The 15,202-nt window shown below is 43.0% G+C and overlaps 1 protein-coding gene across 9 annotated transcripts in view; it reads left to right on the top strand.

Moving 5' to 3' along the window:
- oc90 (otoconin 90) overlaps positions 1–15,202 on the top strand; it is a 28,169-nt gene that overhangs the window by 4,907 nt on the left and 8,060 nt on the right. For 2 of the 9 annotated variants that reach the window (XM_084912021.1, XM_084912019.1), the window contains exons 2-14: positions 338–391; positions 1,281–1,455; positions 2,832–2,941; positions 3,227–3,358; positions 3,557–3,637; positions 5,953–6,000; positions 6,738–6,803; positions 7,491–7,589; positions 7,710–7,787; positions 7,971–8,060; positions 9,516–9,722; positions 10,317–10,430; positions 10,550–10,624. In XM_084912021.1, the coding sequence (XP_084768147.1) occupies positions 338–391; positions 1,281–1,455; positions 2,832–2,941; positions 3,227–3,358; positions 3,557–3,637; positions 5,953–6,000; positions 6,738–6,803; positions 7,491–7,589; positions 7,710–7,787; positions 7,971–8,060; positions 9,516–9,722; positions 10,317–10,430; positions 10,550–10,624 (1,329 nt within the window). Of the gene's footprint in view, positions 1–337; positions 392–1,280; positions 1,456–2,831; positions 2,942–3,226; positions 3,359–3,556; positions 3,638–5,952; positions 6,001–6,737; positions 6,804–7,490; positions 7,590–7,709; positions 7,788–7,970; positions 8,061–9,515; positions 9,723–10,316; positions 10,431–10,549; positions 10,625–12,042; positions 12,154–14,155; positions 14,321–15,202 lie in introns of all 9 variants that reach the window. The other 7 variants (XM_084912014.1, XM_084912015.1, XM_084912013.1 and 4 more) reach the window with 7 other exon arrangements.

Genomic DNA, 15,202 nt, shown 5'->3' with positions numbered 1-15,202 from the left:
GATTGAACCGGCAACCTTCTGGTTAAAAGATGATGGTTGCGTCCCAACCCCCTGAACCACGGTCGCCCCGATATACATACATATAGTTTTACCTGCTGACTCAAAGATTATGATAAGGATAATTTACCAATTATTTATTAATTACTAAAGAGTCAGAAATGCCTTCAAAGCATGAATAAATCTTTGTGTCAGATTAGTGGTTGAGCAGGAATGTTATATAAAGCAGAAACGTTATGTCTCCTTTAGTTTATTCATTTGTGTGTGCTGATGCGGAAAGATTTACCTTTGGTGTTTTAAAGGTTACATTTATGACCTTAATTGTTTTATCCTTATCCAGCGCTTCCCGCCGGCTCCATCTTCTGTCCGGACCCGGAGGCAGATCACATGACTGGTGAGAACAGAAGCAAACATTATGTAATAAAATGAACGGATAGATGGATAAAAATAGACAAAAACAGGACTGGAGGCAGAATGTGTATGAGAGGGGGTCAGAGGGCGTTACAAACTCTTATTGCTGTGGGGATGAAGGAGCTCCCGAAGCACTCAGATCTACAGTACAGTGAGAGGAGCCATCTGCTGCTCCTGTGCCCACCCAGGAGGCCACGGAGAGAGGGTCTACTTTAGTCCATCGCCCCCCTCTGCCACAGTTTTAAGTGAGTCCAGCCTCCTGCCGAGCACCAGGCTGGCGTTAGGCTGTTTGTGGTCATTTGTGTCATGCATTTCTTTATAAAATAGACATTGATGGTGACATGTCTGCTTTATGATCAGTCTCGTCCTCACCTGTGGACCCCCTGTGCTGCATCTTTAAATGAAGTATGGACTCAGGACTTTCAGTTTTTTCCAGCTGAGTTTTGCTGAGTCTTTGGTGTTACATGAGACTTAATTGTAGTGATAAAGGTACGGACTCGAAGCTGCGTTGTGTAAATCTCCTAAACCTTCATGGATCTACAGCAGCAGCAGTGTTCTGGACTTTGATAGCTCAAACAACAGTCGTAGACTTTCTGTGGCGTTGTGGGCCGTTGTTGACATCGAGGTCGAGAGGCTTTGATGTTCAGTGCCTCCTATGGTCTTAATCTTCACTGTACCTGCATGTGGAGACCTGCAGTCCAAATAATCTTCCACCCTGTGTGCTTCTCTGGACTCGAGTTACCTGCAAACAGGATTATCTATGATTAAATCGCTCTGCTCTCCACCTCAAAGTTTACAGAAGCTCTGCAGGTTCGATCTTCTCGCGGCCTCGGCGTGTTTATTCATTCACCTTCCGTCGTCTCTTCCTGCAGATTGTCTCGGGCTGCGCTTCACCTGGATACACTCGGTCTTCGATAACTTCCCCTCCATGCTGAGCTTTGTGTCGAAGCTGCACTGTGCAACGGGGATTTGCCCACGTGACCTGGAAGATTATGGCTGCTCCTGCAGATATGTGGCAGCTGGAAACCCCGTGGATGCTCTGGATGTGTAAGTAAGCCTCAGATCGCAGCGGGACTGCGGTTACAGCAGCTGCTGAATTTAAAATACGGCATAATTGAATTCAGAGGCTGGAGGCAGGCAGGTGTGAAGCAGGCTGGGAGAGTCTTCGCTGACCACCCCTCCCATTCCCATGGAAAATATTATTCATTATGCTGGAATCCCTCACAGGAATTACAGTACAGGAAATGTCAAAATCAAGAGACAGTAGCTTTAGGGTGGACTGGAATAATAAATGAAACCATGTACTTACTGTAGTACATCTCTCAGGCTGAACACCTTAAAGGTCTGTCAAAGTCATCAAAAAGAGGAAAAAGCAACTCAGGGATGGTTGAAAAAATTTTGAGAGACTTTCCACCGTTTTCAACTGTTAAAGCTAACCTTTAGCTAAAGCTAACCTTTAGCTAAAGCTAACCTTTAGCAGTAGAAAGGTTAACTTACCTAGAAATCTTCAGCAAGTCAAAAACTGCAGACTAAACTAAACACTCAGTTTTAGACACTTTTTTCCTAACCTGGATCTATATGATGCTATATGATGCCACCCACTTGCTGGGGCAGCCAATCAGAAGAAACATCACTTAAAAGGAAGGGTTGGACTAAAGGAGGAGGGGCTTGTTTCTGACAGAGCATTAGTCGAGTCGCTGTAGTAAGGCCCAGGGTAAATAAATAAGGATGATTATAAACTGTGAATCATGCAAAGCTGCCCTCACACAGTAAAGGAAAAAAAATATGGAGATAGAAATGCGTATATTGTGTCCCATTTAGGGAGGACAAAGCACTTTATTATTGTAGCTCCGCCCCTGCAACAGGGAAGGGGAGGAGCTACCAGTCAGGGAAAGGTGGATATGTTATCTACATAATAAAGTTCTGTACAAAATACTAAATTTGTTCAAACAGCTGTGAGCTCAGAGCTGAATTAATAATTAATAAATATTATGACTTTTTCTTTTTAATGTTACATTTACAGCTGAAGTCACTTTTTTTATTCATGGGTTACAAAATTAGCTTCATCTCTGTGAAGCTAATCACTGTACTTGATAAAGAACATGTAGCCTCTGTTTCTGTGCCATATTGTAGAAAACATGTTTATATGAAAATAATTATGACTATTTCTCAGATTAAAAAAAGGCAAAGACTTGTTTTAATCCCAGACTCGATTGCTTTGATGTACTTTTATAATAAGCCACTATATTCCTCTACGTATCTGCAAACACCAGCTGTAAGTGTAAGTGTATATGTGAAGAGCTTTTACTGTGAAAGGCACGTGCAGGAAGCACCCCTGCACTGAGCAGGTCGTGTTTCGCGTATCGATCGGACCCTCGTCATGTTATTCATCGCTTCTTCTTTTTCCCGGTTTCCGTCTACAGGTGCTGCGAGGCTCACCGGCTGTGTTACCAGCACGCTGCCCCCTGCAGGCCGGAGCTGCCACTTGCCCCGTACAACTTCAGCTGTGCAGCAGCTGCAAACACCAGCTGTGGTGAGACTTACAGTTTATTTTGGGAAATGTGCTTGTTTGCTTTCACACTGGGAACCATCACAAGACTTTTGCTGCCAACAAAAAACAAGTTTTACTCACAGTGGAACCAAAATTGATCGTTTTCACACTCGGAGTTTGTACAAAGTGAAAAGAAGCAATACAAAAGTGACTCCTCCGTATACGGACCTGCTGCTCTGTGTCTAGACTCTTGGAACCCGACACAGTAAATAAAGACTGTGGCACTAGTACAGTGTACCAATGTCTGTGGCTCTTTCTGTCTTGAAGATGCTGCTGACTCGTGCCAGCAGACGTTCTGTGAATGTGACCGGGCCGCCATCGACTGCATGACTCGGAGCCCGTACAACTCATCGCTGAGAGGCCTCGCCGACACGTCCTGCTCAGCTACAAATCAAACAGGTGAGACGAAGCGAAGTCGTCTCCAGAGCCAACATCTGGCTACGGTTTTTGGTTCCTTTGGATGTTTAGTCGCTTCACTCATGTTTTATAAGGATCATATATATTCAGCTTCCTTCAGTGTTCCTGAAACCACTGCGTCTTTCTGTACATCTGCATTACAAGCAAGAAAATAAATCTGGCTCTCTTTAATGGCACCAGTTTGGCAAAATGGGACCAAATCCATGACTCGTGCCGTGGAGGACGAGGAGGAGAGTGGATCAAAATCACTGATCAATACAGGTAATATAAAAATAACTCCAAAGACATAAATCGTGTGCAAACGGGTCTTCAGTGCAATAAAATACTGAACACACTGTGGGTGAAGCCTCTGTTTGAGTTTGTAAAAGGAGAGAAAAGAAGAATCTGTGTCCTGCAAACTCGCTGTGGAAACAGTTTGAGCCACTTAAAGTAAATCGAGGTACCGCAGACAGTTTTCAGTCACCAGGCGAGCAAAGACAAACATGGATGCATCCAATTAAGTCTGGTGTTCTTTTGGCAGCAGCTCCTCTGCACACCCACACAGTTAGACCCAGACTCACAATCCGGCTTTTTGACTCGTTTCCAGCTGAGTTATTTTTACATTTAAAACCTGGTTTAGGTTTGTGTTTAACACTTTTCTTTGGACGTAACCTCAGACCTTTATTATTATTATTATTTTAAATTTCAGACAGTTCTTTAACATGCACCAAACTTCCAGAGTTGGTTTAAAATTGGCTCGATCTAAATCCTAAAACTGCAGTCGGAGATGGTCGTAACACGACAGCAGTGAAGCCGGGCTCTGTGCTTGAGTGCGCCTTCACATAAATCGTGTTATGAAATGGTGAAAAACAGTCTATGAAGTCATAAAACAGCCTGACTGTAAAAAAAAAAACAACAGTTGCAAGTAAAAAGAACAGTAAAATAAATATTTTAATTTGACTTTGTTATTGTAATTCTGAGTGTGCTCTCGTCTCGCTGCTGCTGTTTATTTCCTGTTTCCACTTCACATTATATCTGCGAGACTTTAACATCAAAGCTTCCTGTGTCGTTGCCCAATAACAGAGATCTGTGATGTTCCCCAGCAGCAGTGTTGGTCAAGTTACCTGAAAATAGTAATTAGTTGCTAATTACTGATTACTTCTCCAAGAAAGTATTCCTGTTACTTTACTGATTACTTATTTTCAAAAGTAATTAGTTACTTTAAAAAACAAACAAGATACACAACCTGAATACGTAATAAAGCAACAGACCTTTCAGCCCAGTTCTATTTTGTCTGTATAATCCATCATATAAAATGTAATCAAATGAAAAAGTCTATTTATAAATTGTTTTATTAGTTTTAATCTTTTAACTTCATGCATCAAGCAAAAATTAAATTATATGCAAAAGTCTTTGACTTGAAGACATTTGTTTAACATTGAAACCTATTTTCTGCACATTCCAGCACATAAAATAAAATAATGTTTTGTGTTTACACTCTTTCAAATACATGCAAGTAAAACACAGCAGAAAATAAATAAAATCAAAGATTCAGCAGCGCTGAGTCCTGTTTCTTAAATCTATTTTCACCTGTTTAGCAGGAGTGGGGCTGGTGGAGGTTTGCCCACAGCGGTCATGTCAGTGGGGGGATCTGTGAATGTCACATTCCCGTGGCAGCGTGCTCGGTGTTGCTCAGATTTGAAGTTGAATTTTTCTCTGTAGAAAGAAGTTTTCTTCCCACACAGTGAACAGCGGACGCTAATGTTTTTGTCACTCTTTACAGAATCAAACTCAAAGTAATGTGATTACTTCCACGCTTTAAAGGCTGCATGGTCGTACTCTCTCCTGCACTCCATGTTATCCATTGTTGATCTGCAGACAGCTGTTGAGACACTCTCACAAACAAAATCACGGTTTAGTAACATAGTGACACAGCGTGCTTACAGGAAAGTAACAGTAATCTAATTACTTTTTTCAATAGTAATCCCTTACTTTACTCGTTACTTGAAAACGGTAATCGGATTACAGTAACGTGTTACTATCTCTGTGACATTCACGGCCACGTAGGCCTTCTTGCTTTTTCTGTTTCTGATCTTTGATAAAATTAAAGGTAAAATTGTTGTTTTTTACATCTTGTTTACAAACTTGTTTCATTCTGGTTTCACTGGTTTATTTGCTAAGCCGTGGTTATGTGCTGGGTTTCAGATGGTTACTTTGTTTTCAGAAACATCCAGGCTTAGAGTGGCACAGGTTCCTTTAGACTGATTTCTTCGTTTCTGACGGATTTTTAATTTGGTCTCAGAACATTTTGGAGAACTTTTCCACTCCGTCTGTGGATCTTTGGTCTCAGTGTTTCCGTCTCTTGACGTAAAGCCGGATGAATCGTTGATGCTGCGAGGAAAAAAAACTTCTGCTCTCTTTGAAGATCTTTCTTCATGACTCTTGCTGTACGTTCGGCCTCGCTGTCCTTCTGAGCGAGGCTGATTTAATAAATTTTAGCAGTGAGCTCATTAGTCCTGCCTTCTCTCCGGTGTGTCTGACAGAGCTCGCAGCTAACAGCGGTCTGAGTTTCTCATTAGTTTGACCGTGTGTTTCAGATCTGCTCGGCGGCGTCGAGGACACAGGTGAAGTCTTCAGAGCAGCAGGTAAGTCTGTGTGAAACTCGGAGGGCGCCACGATCAGCGTTCCTGAGACGGCGCGTCACTTTCTGAGCGGGTCGGCGATGTCACATCACAGGAAACGATTGATTGGGCAGAAACGCAGACGGCTGAGTCACACCTCAGCCAATTAAAAGAAGAACCTCTGGATGTTTAAGCTGCAGCTTCCTGCCCACATCCAGCTAAAAGAAAAAGAAACCAGTGATTGTTCAGACCTCCTTTCATCCGTCTGTGTCCAGATAGAGATGTCACGTCAAGCCGAGCTGCTCGCCGCCTCAGAATCAGGAGAATCTGAAGTGAAGGATGTTATTAAAGCAGAAAAGTTCAGAGGGAGGTTTTTTAAACCTGAGGACGGCCTGTCACGCACGTCAACCTGAGATCTGTCTGAAACTGAACCCACTCTGTTTAAACTCGAGATCAGCTCGAATTCACTTTATCTGTTACTTTGATGTCAGGAACAGATTGAACTGAACAGGATCAGGAGCACGTCGAGGTCCATACGTTACACCTATTTACATCTGTAAAGCAGTGCTTACATCCTTGGACTAAGTTTCTGATCACAAAGGAGATAAAAGAGAGAATATTGGGCTCACGTTGATCCTGTCGACACAAATCCAAACTGAGATATGGAGCATCATGTTAGCGCATTAATGTGTTTCCTTCTCTCTGCTTTGTTCGAGTGTATATTTCTGTGGAGAGGCTGAACTTCTCCTGTTTCTCTGCAGATGTTCTCCCAGCAGAAAACACCTCAGAAAGCTTTAATTTCTCCAGCTCGTCCTTCCTGCCAGCAGGTAAAACTCTTGTTTTTATGCTTCGCTTTACTTTCTACAACTCTGCACGTCTCCAGAGCAGAACAAAGTGAAATTTCAGGTTTTGGAGAGTTTTAAGATGCTTCCAGCCTTGAACTCGGAGTGCTCATAAAATGGACCTCCCTCCTCTTCCTTTAAGAATTAATGGAGTGGAAACAGATTTCCTTTTCTGATAAAACAGATTTAACAATGTAGTCTGATGGTAGCTTTTACTCACTGCCATTTAAAGGTCAGACGTCTACAATCAGAAGCTCCTAATGAAGCTTGTTTTGGTCTTTAACCAAGAGGAAAACAACAATTTTGATCATGAAATCAGATCATGATCTGATGTGTGAGAACTAATCGCCTAAAAATAGCACGAACACGGTTACGAGGTTCAGTTCAGTCGCTCCGGTTAGTAAAGCGTGAAGCTTAGCAGGCAGCTAGCAGCTACATACACCAATCTGTCGTTCTAAGACAGACACAGAAATCATTAAGCCTTGATATTCTTTATTTCAGTGATGGTGCCAGCCTTCGTTGCCTTTTGGTGTCCACACTTTTAAAGGCTCAGTGTGAGCATTTCATTCAGTAAATAAAGAAAAATGAGACTCACACGTTAAATAAAGCCAGAAAACATCTACCTGCATCCCAGACAAGTGAATGATGAATGAACTGTGACTGTCTCCTCAGCAGGGATGGACCCACCAACAACAGGCAGGGTGGATAACCAGAGTGACACCGAGGCCATGGAGTACAACCTCAGCACTCCAGCGCTGCTGATGCCTGCTGGTATGACCTCTAATTGGCCCGCGGGCCACAGTTTTAACACGGAAACAAGAGGAGAGTAGAAGAGTGGCTCTCAAACTCGGCACCATCTGCGTGTTATCCTAATATTTCTCATCTTTCCAGAGGAGCTTGAGGAAGGCGCAGGAGGTGCAGCAGAGGTGGAAGAGGCAGAGATGACACACCTGAGTTATATCTCTAAAGGTAACGGTTACCTCGGTTACCTCACCGTCTCCCCTCCATCCTCTCTCTAGTACTTTTCTAGCAAATTACATTTGCTAGATGCTGACCGGCGGACAGCTTCCAAAACAGCAGAAATAATTTCCCCGCTGTTCGACTCCTGCTGCTCAATGACTCACTTGGCTCAGACGTTTCCTGCTTTTACAGATCTGAATGAGAGCGCCGCAGAGGAAGCACTCGAGCAGGAAGAGATAAATGGGGATCAGATGACCCACAATCCTCCAGCAATCAGCCGGGGTGAGCCAGAAACACTCGGCGTCTCGATCACGACTGATAAATACAAACGTCTGCCTCGGGCTTAATATAAAGCAGCTCTTTTTATTTCAATGACGCGATGTGCTTTATATGATCCCATAACTGAGCAGTGATTCATCTGGCGTCTAATTCATAAAAGATTTTCTAAATGAGGAACGTGTCCTCGTCTGTGGACAGAAGAAAAAAAGAAAGGAAACTTTCTCGGGTGCAAGTTGGAGCCAGAAAACCTTCGTTAAACTGGCTTTTTATGCGCAGAAATATTATTAATCATAATCTCACTTTGGAGTACCACAAAAGAGAAACTTTCAACTTCATCCAGTCAAACTTTAAATGGATATTAGTGTCTCTGACTCTGTTTGTGTGCAACAAAACTAAAGTATTTATGCAAGGTGCAGTTACAATACAGATCACTAATAATCATAAAAGCATAACTGATTCAAACTAGCTGATTTCCCCCCTTAAGGCCACCTCCTTCCACACCTGTGGGCAGCTTCCAGCCCCACAGCCCACAGGGAGCTCTGAAACCTGATTAAACACCAGCGTCTTATTTTTCACAAGTGTGTTTGTTCCAACTGGGACTCTGATGAAGTTACCCCACAAGCAAGTTTAAAAGAAGTTTTTTAGCTGCTTTTAAACCACTGATTTCAAGGAAAGTCTGTGGACTGATGCAAACCCTCCTCCTGTTTTAGTTCCCAGCCTCATACGCTGTATAGCCAGTAGGCCCTGATCACATGACCTCAGGGACCTGCTGGCGTACTGATGTACGCTGGTGATAAATGTCGAAATCAGAATCTTAAAGTGGACTCTAAAGTTACTGGAGAGCCAGTGTAACTGAATACTTAGACTCCTTTTTGTTTCAGGAAATTAAGATTCCTAAAAGAAGATTCAGCAAATGTAGCACGAAGACACTGTTTCTGTTTTCTCTTCACAAGTGGGGAAAATGACTGATCTGCAGGTTAGAAACCTCTTGGGGTTTAAAAGAAACATAGAACTGAACCTCATCTGCATAGCAGGGGCAATCGTGGCTCAAGACGAACGTGGTCGTTTGTCTTGTAATCGGAAGGTTGCCGGTTCGAACCCCGCCTCGGACAGTCTCGGTCGTTGTGTCCTTGGGCAAGACTTCACCCGTTGCCTACTGGTGGTGGTCAGAGGGCCCGGTGGCGCCAGTGTCCGGCAGCCTCGCCTCTGTCAGTGCGCCGCAGGGTGGCTTTGGGGTCCTTAGGGACTAAGTAAAGCACTATTTATTACCATTTACAAGAAATGTCCTTAAAAGTGTCAAAATGTGCAGAAGAGGGAGCAGAAACAACAGAATAGAAACTGCAAAGGCACCAAAACGGAACCTTGTGGCACACCGAAGGCAAGAGAAGTGAGAGAGGACTTCAAAAATACAGACAGAGTATCTGTGATGTGATGACGTTATAATTTTATCTCTTGCAGATTCAGGTTTGCGCGTTCATGACGAAGAGACGCCAACTGAAGCAGAATCCGAGCTGACCTCTTCACTGAGCTCTGCCGCTGAAAACACACAGGTGAATCAAACGGGAGCATCAGCGCCGCTCGATCACATTTTACCATCGACTCCTCCAAGAACTACAACTCCCAGAGAGCTGACATCAGCAGCCGTGGAAGAATCAGCCGAGACAGGTGATGAAGAAATATTTATCCTTTTATGATGTGTTGATTTTTTTTTTTTTTATCTCAAATTATAGATGATGCAAAAAGCATTAAAAGGACAGGGGTGTGGTCAAAGCAGGGTCACCCCCACCCCCCATAGAGTTGAAGATTAGATTGTCCATATGAGAAAGTTACAATGAAGCCAAACCAAAGATTGTTCCAAACATTTGTATCTTTAATTATTTCAAGAGCTTTAGTTGTTTGTCCATGACACTGCCCTCTGGTGGCGGTACACATGTACAACAGTCTGCAGAGCTCTCGTAGGCCCGGTGCACAGCCATGATGACCCCTCAAAACATGTTTATGGAGACCGGAGATTCATTCACAATGAAAAAAATCAGCACAACATGATTAATTTTTAACCAGCTGTCAAGTAGTTTGGTTTATTTATGTAGTTTTATTTTTCTGAATTCCTGTGACTGTGGATTGTTTGGGTATTTTTCTTTGTAGGATGTTACTGGCTGGATTGAGATTGTTGTATTTTGCCCTTGTGTGAGACTCTGTCTTAGTAGCAGAAGTCAAATAAAGCACTGAAATGAAGCTCTTTTGCCTCCTTATTAACAGGTTTAAACTTAGCCTCAACAACAACCACCACGAGTCCCTCTGAGTCATCTGAGGAGGAAGGAAATGGGAAAGAGGAGGAGGACAATGAAGAGGAGCAGGAGTCTGGTGAGCACTGTGAGTCCATACTGTATGACAGGAACTAAAGAATAAATCAGGCCTTTGTGAGTCCCAAAAGACTTCAGTTGGACTCATTGGGAAGTTTGAATATTCATGTTTCTTTTCTTCATCCTCAGTCTTTGATGTGCTCAAAACTACAACAATGACAACAGCAACAACACCGTCAGCCCCAAGGAAAACTCCTCACACAGGTCAGTTTTTCCCAGGGGGACAGAAATATCAGCTTTATCTATAAAGAGCCACTGCCAACAATTATCAGACTACGAGACAGACAGACAGTCATCTATGAGCAGCATTTGGCTGCAGTGGGGAGAAAGAGCTTCCTTTTAACAGGAAGAGCCCTGTGGTACCTGTACAGCCCTCTGTGCAGTTAGGAGGAGGAATTCAACTGTTTAAACCAAAACTGTTTTCTGTATTAAGCTGTGAACATCTTTATTTCTTATTGTGAACATGGGAGTCTATGGAGACTGACTCACTGTTGGAGCCTCAAGTGGCCACTAGGGGAACTGCAGTTTTTGACATTTTCTTCATTTTTAGCTGCTTCGTTCTAAACTGCATATTTTTCCTTTGAGCTATTCTGCAGCTTCCCTTATGAAGTTATATCAACTGTTTCATGCACGGTCTATAAAAATGGTACGTACAATTTTGTCATAATATTAAACTTTGACCCTCTTGCTATAAGGATGGCCAGGAAGGATATTCTGTCCTGCGTACTGCGGCGTATAACAGGATTGGAGTAGTACCCCCTGGTATTTGACTAACTATGGCATATGTATGCTGAAAAATGAAGCCTAAGCAAAAATACCAAAAGCTGCAGTTCCTTTAATGTCCACTTGAGGCCGGCTCCAAAATTGTGTCAGTCGCTGTAGACTGACATATACAGCAGACATAAACATATTAACACGCTGCTGCAGAAATGGTTTTGGTCTCTATGAATGGTTTAAACCATTGCACATGTACAGGGAAGGTGAAAGTTTACAGTTTATGCTTATCAATCGAGCTGGTTAGCTTTAGCTGTTGACATTAGCAACCACCATCATATTCAATTATGGTGACTTGTTATGAAAATCTGCAGTTTTTCAGAATGCTAACAGTGAGGCGTTAAAAATGCAGAGTCCAGAAATCAGTAAGCTATGTCACAGTGGCTGCTTCCATCTTTTAAATACAGTTTGTCTTTTCATGTAATAAAATGAGTTTGTGCGACTCCTTTGTGGGTTTTTAAGTTGTACAACACAGAGGAGTAAGGTGTGACTCTAATCGACGCAGGCACTTCACCGGGAGTCTTTGTCCTTCAAATAAAAGAGACGTGATTCGGATTTAGACTCTTTCCTCGCCGCTGCTTCACAAACACACCGAGAGCTGCCAAATGGTTTGATCGAGTGTCACAACCCCGCTGCCGGGTAAAAAACATGTAACTATTGAAGTGGTTATTTTCCTCTCCTCGGCGTCTGCAATTACGCTCGCTCAGAAATCACCGGGTATATTTTTAATTTCAAGAAGAAGAAGAAAAAAGACCAATTCCAGCTCTTTTCTTTAATGCCGGCGTTAATCAAGTGGATTGCATTAACGTCTCACTTCGCTTCACTACTTTGTGTTGTGCTCTCTTCAGAAGGTGGAGGAGGTGTCAGCTTCACATTAACACCAGCACCACCTCCAGCTTCACAGGAGAGAGGGGAGGGAGGTGTCAGAGAGGAGACGAGCTCTCCGAGGCCCGCTGAAGGTCAGCTTGTTTTTCTTTAGCAACAAGCAGGCATTTCATTACAGAAACTTTCAGAGGAGGAAAATTCTGACCTTAATGTACAGCGAAACATTCAAGGATGTTTGCTCTTTGGCTTTCTGCTCTTCAGAGCTACCGATTTTCTTAGTTTGGCTGTTTCCACATTTCTAGTCCTCATTCCTGGTGAAACTTCCCCAGTTTCCAGCAGTTTTTCTCAAACATCACCCTTCTACTAACAAACATGTACGTTCTTTACAATTTCAGGAGAACTAGTGAGATGGGAAACAGCCAGTGTGGTTTAGTCGAGGTGCAATTTGTGGGGAAAAGAATCAGCGTGGAGGGTTTTCATGTTTTAGAGACATTTGTGGGCCTGTAGACTTTGAAGCCTGGTGTCTTATTACTGCTGACTCTGTAACATTTGCAGAATAATTCAATTTCAACCTGACAAAGTAAATGTAAAGGCACTTTTTAGGTATTTTAAAAGCTACAAGAAGCGAACAGAATATAAAAAAAACCCCAAACAGCAGGAATTTATGTCCAAAATGTTTGTGTCCTTCGTTAAAGAGATGTCAGCTGAAGCTGAACTAAAGCTGGGCTGTACTTTAGTGTAATACCAGTGTGAACCACAAGATGGTGCAAAGTGTCTGGTGAAGACAGAGGCAGGGATAAAAACATTAGTGCACGCACAAAAACACTGAGACACATCTAATCATCTTTAAAACGCTGCCCTCTGGTGGTGAAAGGTTTACCTTCCACAGAAGATCATTAAAATAAGCGACACTGATGATTGGATTCGCAAAAATATTTAAGTTTTGGCACAAAAGTTTGTCCTTTGCTCGTGCAGACAAACATAAACGATGTTATTTTAACATGCCAGAAGTACTCGGTCCAACCGCAGGTGCAGTTGAACTTTAATATCAAAGACAAATATTCACAATGTAACAACACAGCAAGCTGTCAGCATACACATCAGTGTATATCACAGCGAGCAGTGCGAGCTCCCTGCAGCTTCCCAAAAAATCCTCCTTTTATTAGACTGAAAGTGAACACAGCAATTATTGAGACAGCAGCAGAGGCCAGCTGACCCCGTCACCAGCATATTCATCCACAGCCTTTAAAGCGACTCATTGAAGGAAAAAAAGCTCCCCCTCTGCTCCCCCCCACAGTGTACTCTTTGTTGTGCAGCTATTTTCTCCCCTGAATCTTTTTCCACAGAGTCAGAAGGTGCAAAGCTGCATCACCCACTGAGCGACAGACTTTCTGGCTTTTAATGTGTATAAAACTGTCATCTAGTTTAATATTGTAAGGTACAGACCTGAAAATATCATGGAAATAAATCTGATAACTCAACAATCCACAATGAGCAGCACTTGGTGACAAGAATAAAAAAGTCTGTGGCAGAACGAGGCACAGATCAGATCACTGAGTACAGAGAACATAAAAGCTGTAATTACTAAAATTATTCACCGTTTTGTCAACTTTGCCCCAAAACAAAGTTCAAAATCAGCGTTTCCTGCATGTTTCACAACATTACGGCTTCATTAATCATGCTGCTTCATGTTACAGGCTAAATAACCAAAAACAAAGTCAAAGGTACACACCTACATTTTTTACTACGATAACAAACAGAGCGCTACGCCTGCCACGTGCACACGTGTCAGCGCCACAGCGTGGTTGCTTTCTTGTTGCAGCTGCTGTCCAGGTCCAGGTGATCTCTCTCCTCAGTAAGAGAACAAAGCATTACAGTAAAAAAACAGTCACAGCCGGTGGGTGATGATGGGAAATAAAAAAAACATTCTGAGCATCCTCGTGGTCGCTCTGCTCACCTGACGTGCTGCTATCAGGTGTTAAAACCGGCTCAGTCGCAGAATTTCATGTGAAGGCTCAGACATCAGCCTCTGCTGGAGTTTGAAGCAGGAGTCGATGTTCGCTCTCTCCAAGTTTTAGTGTAAGTGGTCAGGAGGGCTGATTAGGGAGTGACTCCTCACTCTGACCTGCTTCCCAGGCCCACAGGTCACAACCAGAGTCACAACACAGGCCTCAACCAGCAGCTCGCTCCCACAAACCAAACCAGCGAGAACCACCACCCCTCCTGACGACTCATCAGAGGAAGATGCCACACCTCCTCTTCCTCTTCCTCCTGCTGCTGCTTTCAGTCTTCAGAGTCAAGGTGAGAAAGGCCCAGCTCGCCCTGCCCCGATGGGGATGAATTAGCATTTAAGCCGACCTGTGGGTGTGAGAATTTAATGACATGTTTGCACCGTCTTTGAAATTTGCATCTGTGACATGAAATGTCAGGATCACTTCAATCTGCAGGAGTCTGCTTGAGCCGGCTCATCAGAGATGGGTGAGGAATATTTAAATGAAGCGAGGGGAGCCACAAAGCCTCCGGGGTGATCTTCACAGCACGTCCTCACATTTCTTTTTGTTCTGTTGCATTTCAACACAAAAATAGTTTGTTTGTTTTTAGATTTACAGTTTTGAGATTTTTGCTTTCATCCCAGAACAGCGGGCGGTCCACTGAAGGAGATTTCCAAGTTTCCCATTAAAGACGGATTCTGTGGTGGATTCAGACTGACAGCTTCCAGTTTAGCTAGAGGTGTTTAACTTTATCCATCAGGGTAACTGCCAGTCAAAGTTTAGACTTATTTATTCTAAAGTAAGCCCTCGCCTTTAACCTCTTAGGCTCATTTACTGGACTCTACATTTTCTGTTTCTTTAAAAAAAAACACAACCCTTTGCGTTACAAACTGTGACACCATGGGTGCAGTGGGTAGCTGGATTGCTGACTTTACAGGAGGGACCTAAGGCTTGTTCATAAGTTTGAGATTATTTTGTTCAAGTAATTCAGATTCCTACCGCCACCCACTACAGGAGATGGACTTCAGCTTGTGTGGCTTTAAACATTTATAGTTTTATTTATACAATCTGATATACGAGATCAGAAAGTGAAAAACCTCAGCTGTCTGTGTTCTGTTTACCATCTTCTCAGTGAGACCAGGGCAATGCAAGTTTCACTGTACGCCATTAAATCATTTTCCAGGGTAAAACT

Source organism: Perissodus microlepis, chromosome 18 (assembly GCF_051167445.1).
Source record: "Perissodus microlepis isolate ML-2025 ecotype Zambia chromosome 18, ASM5116744v1, whole genome shotgun sequence".
Taxonomy (NCBI): Eukaryota; Metazoa; Chordata; class Actinopteri; order Cichliformes; family Cichlidae; genus Perissodus; species Perissodus microlepis.
Note: the sequence above shows the minus strand (reverse complement) of the source record. Positions and strands in the feature narration are given on the sequence as shown.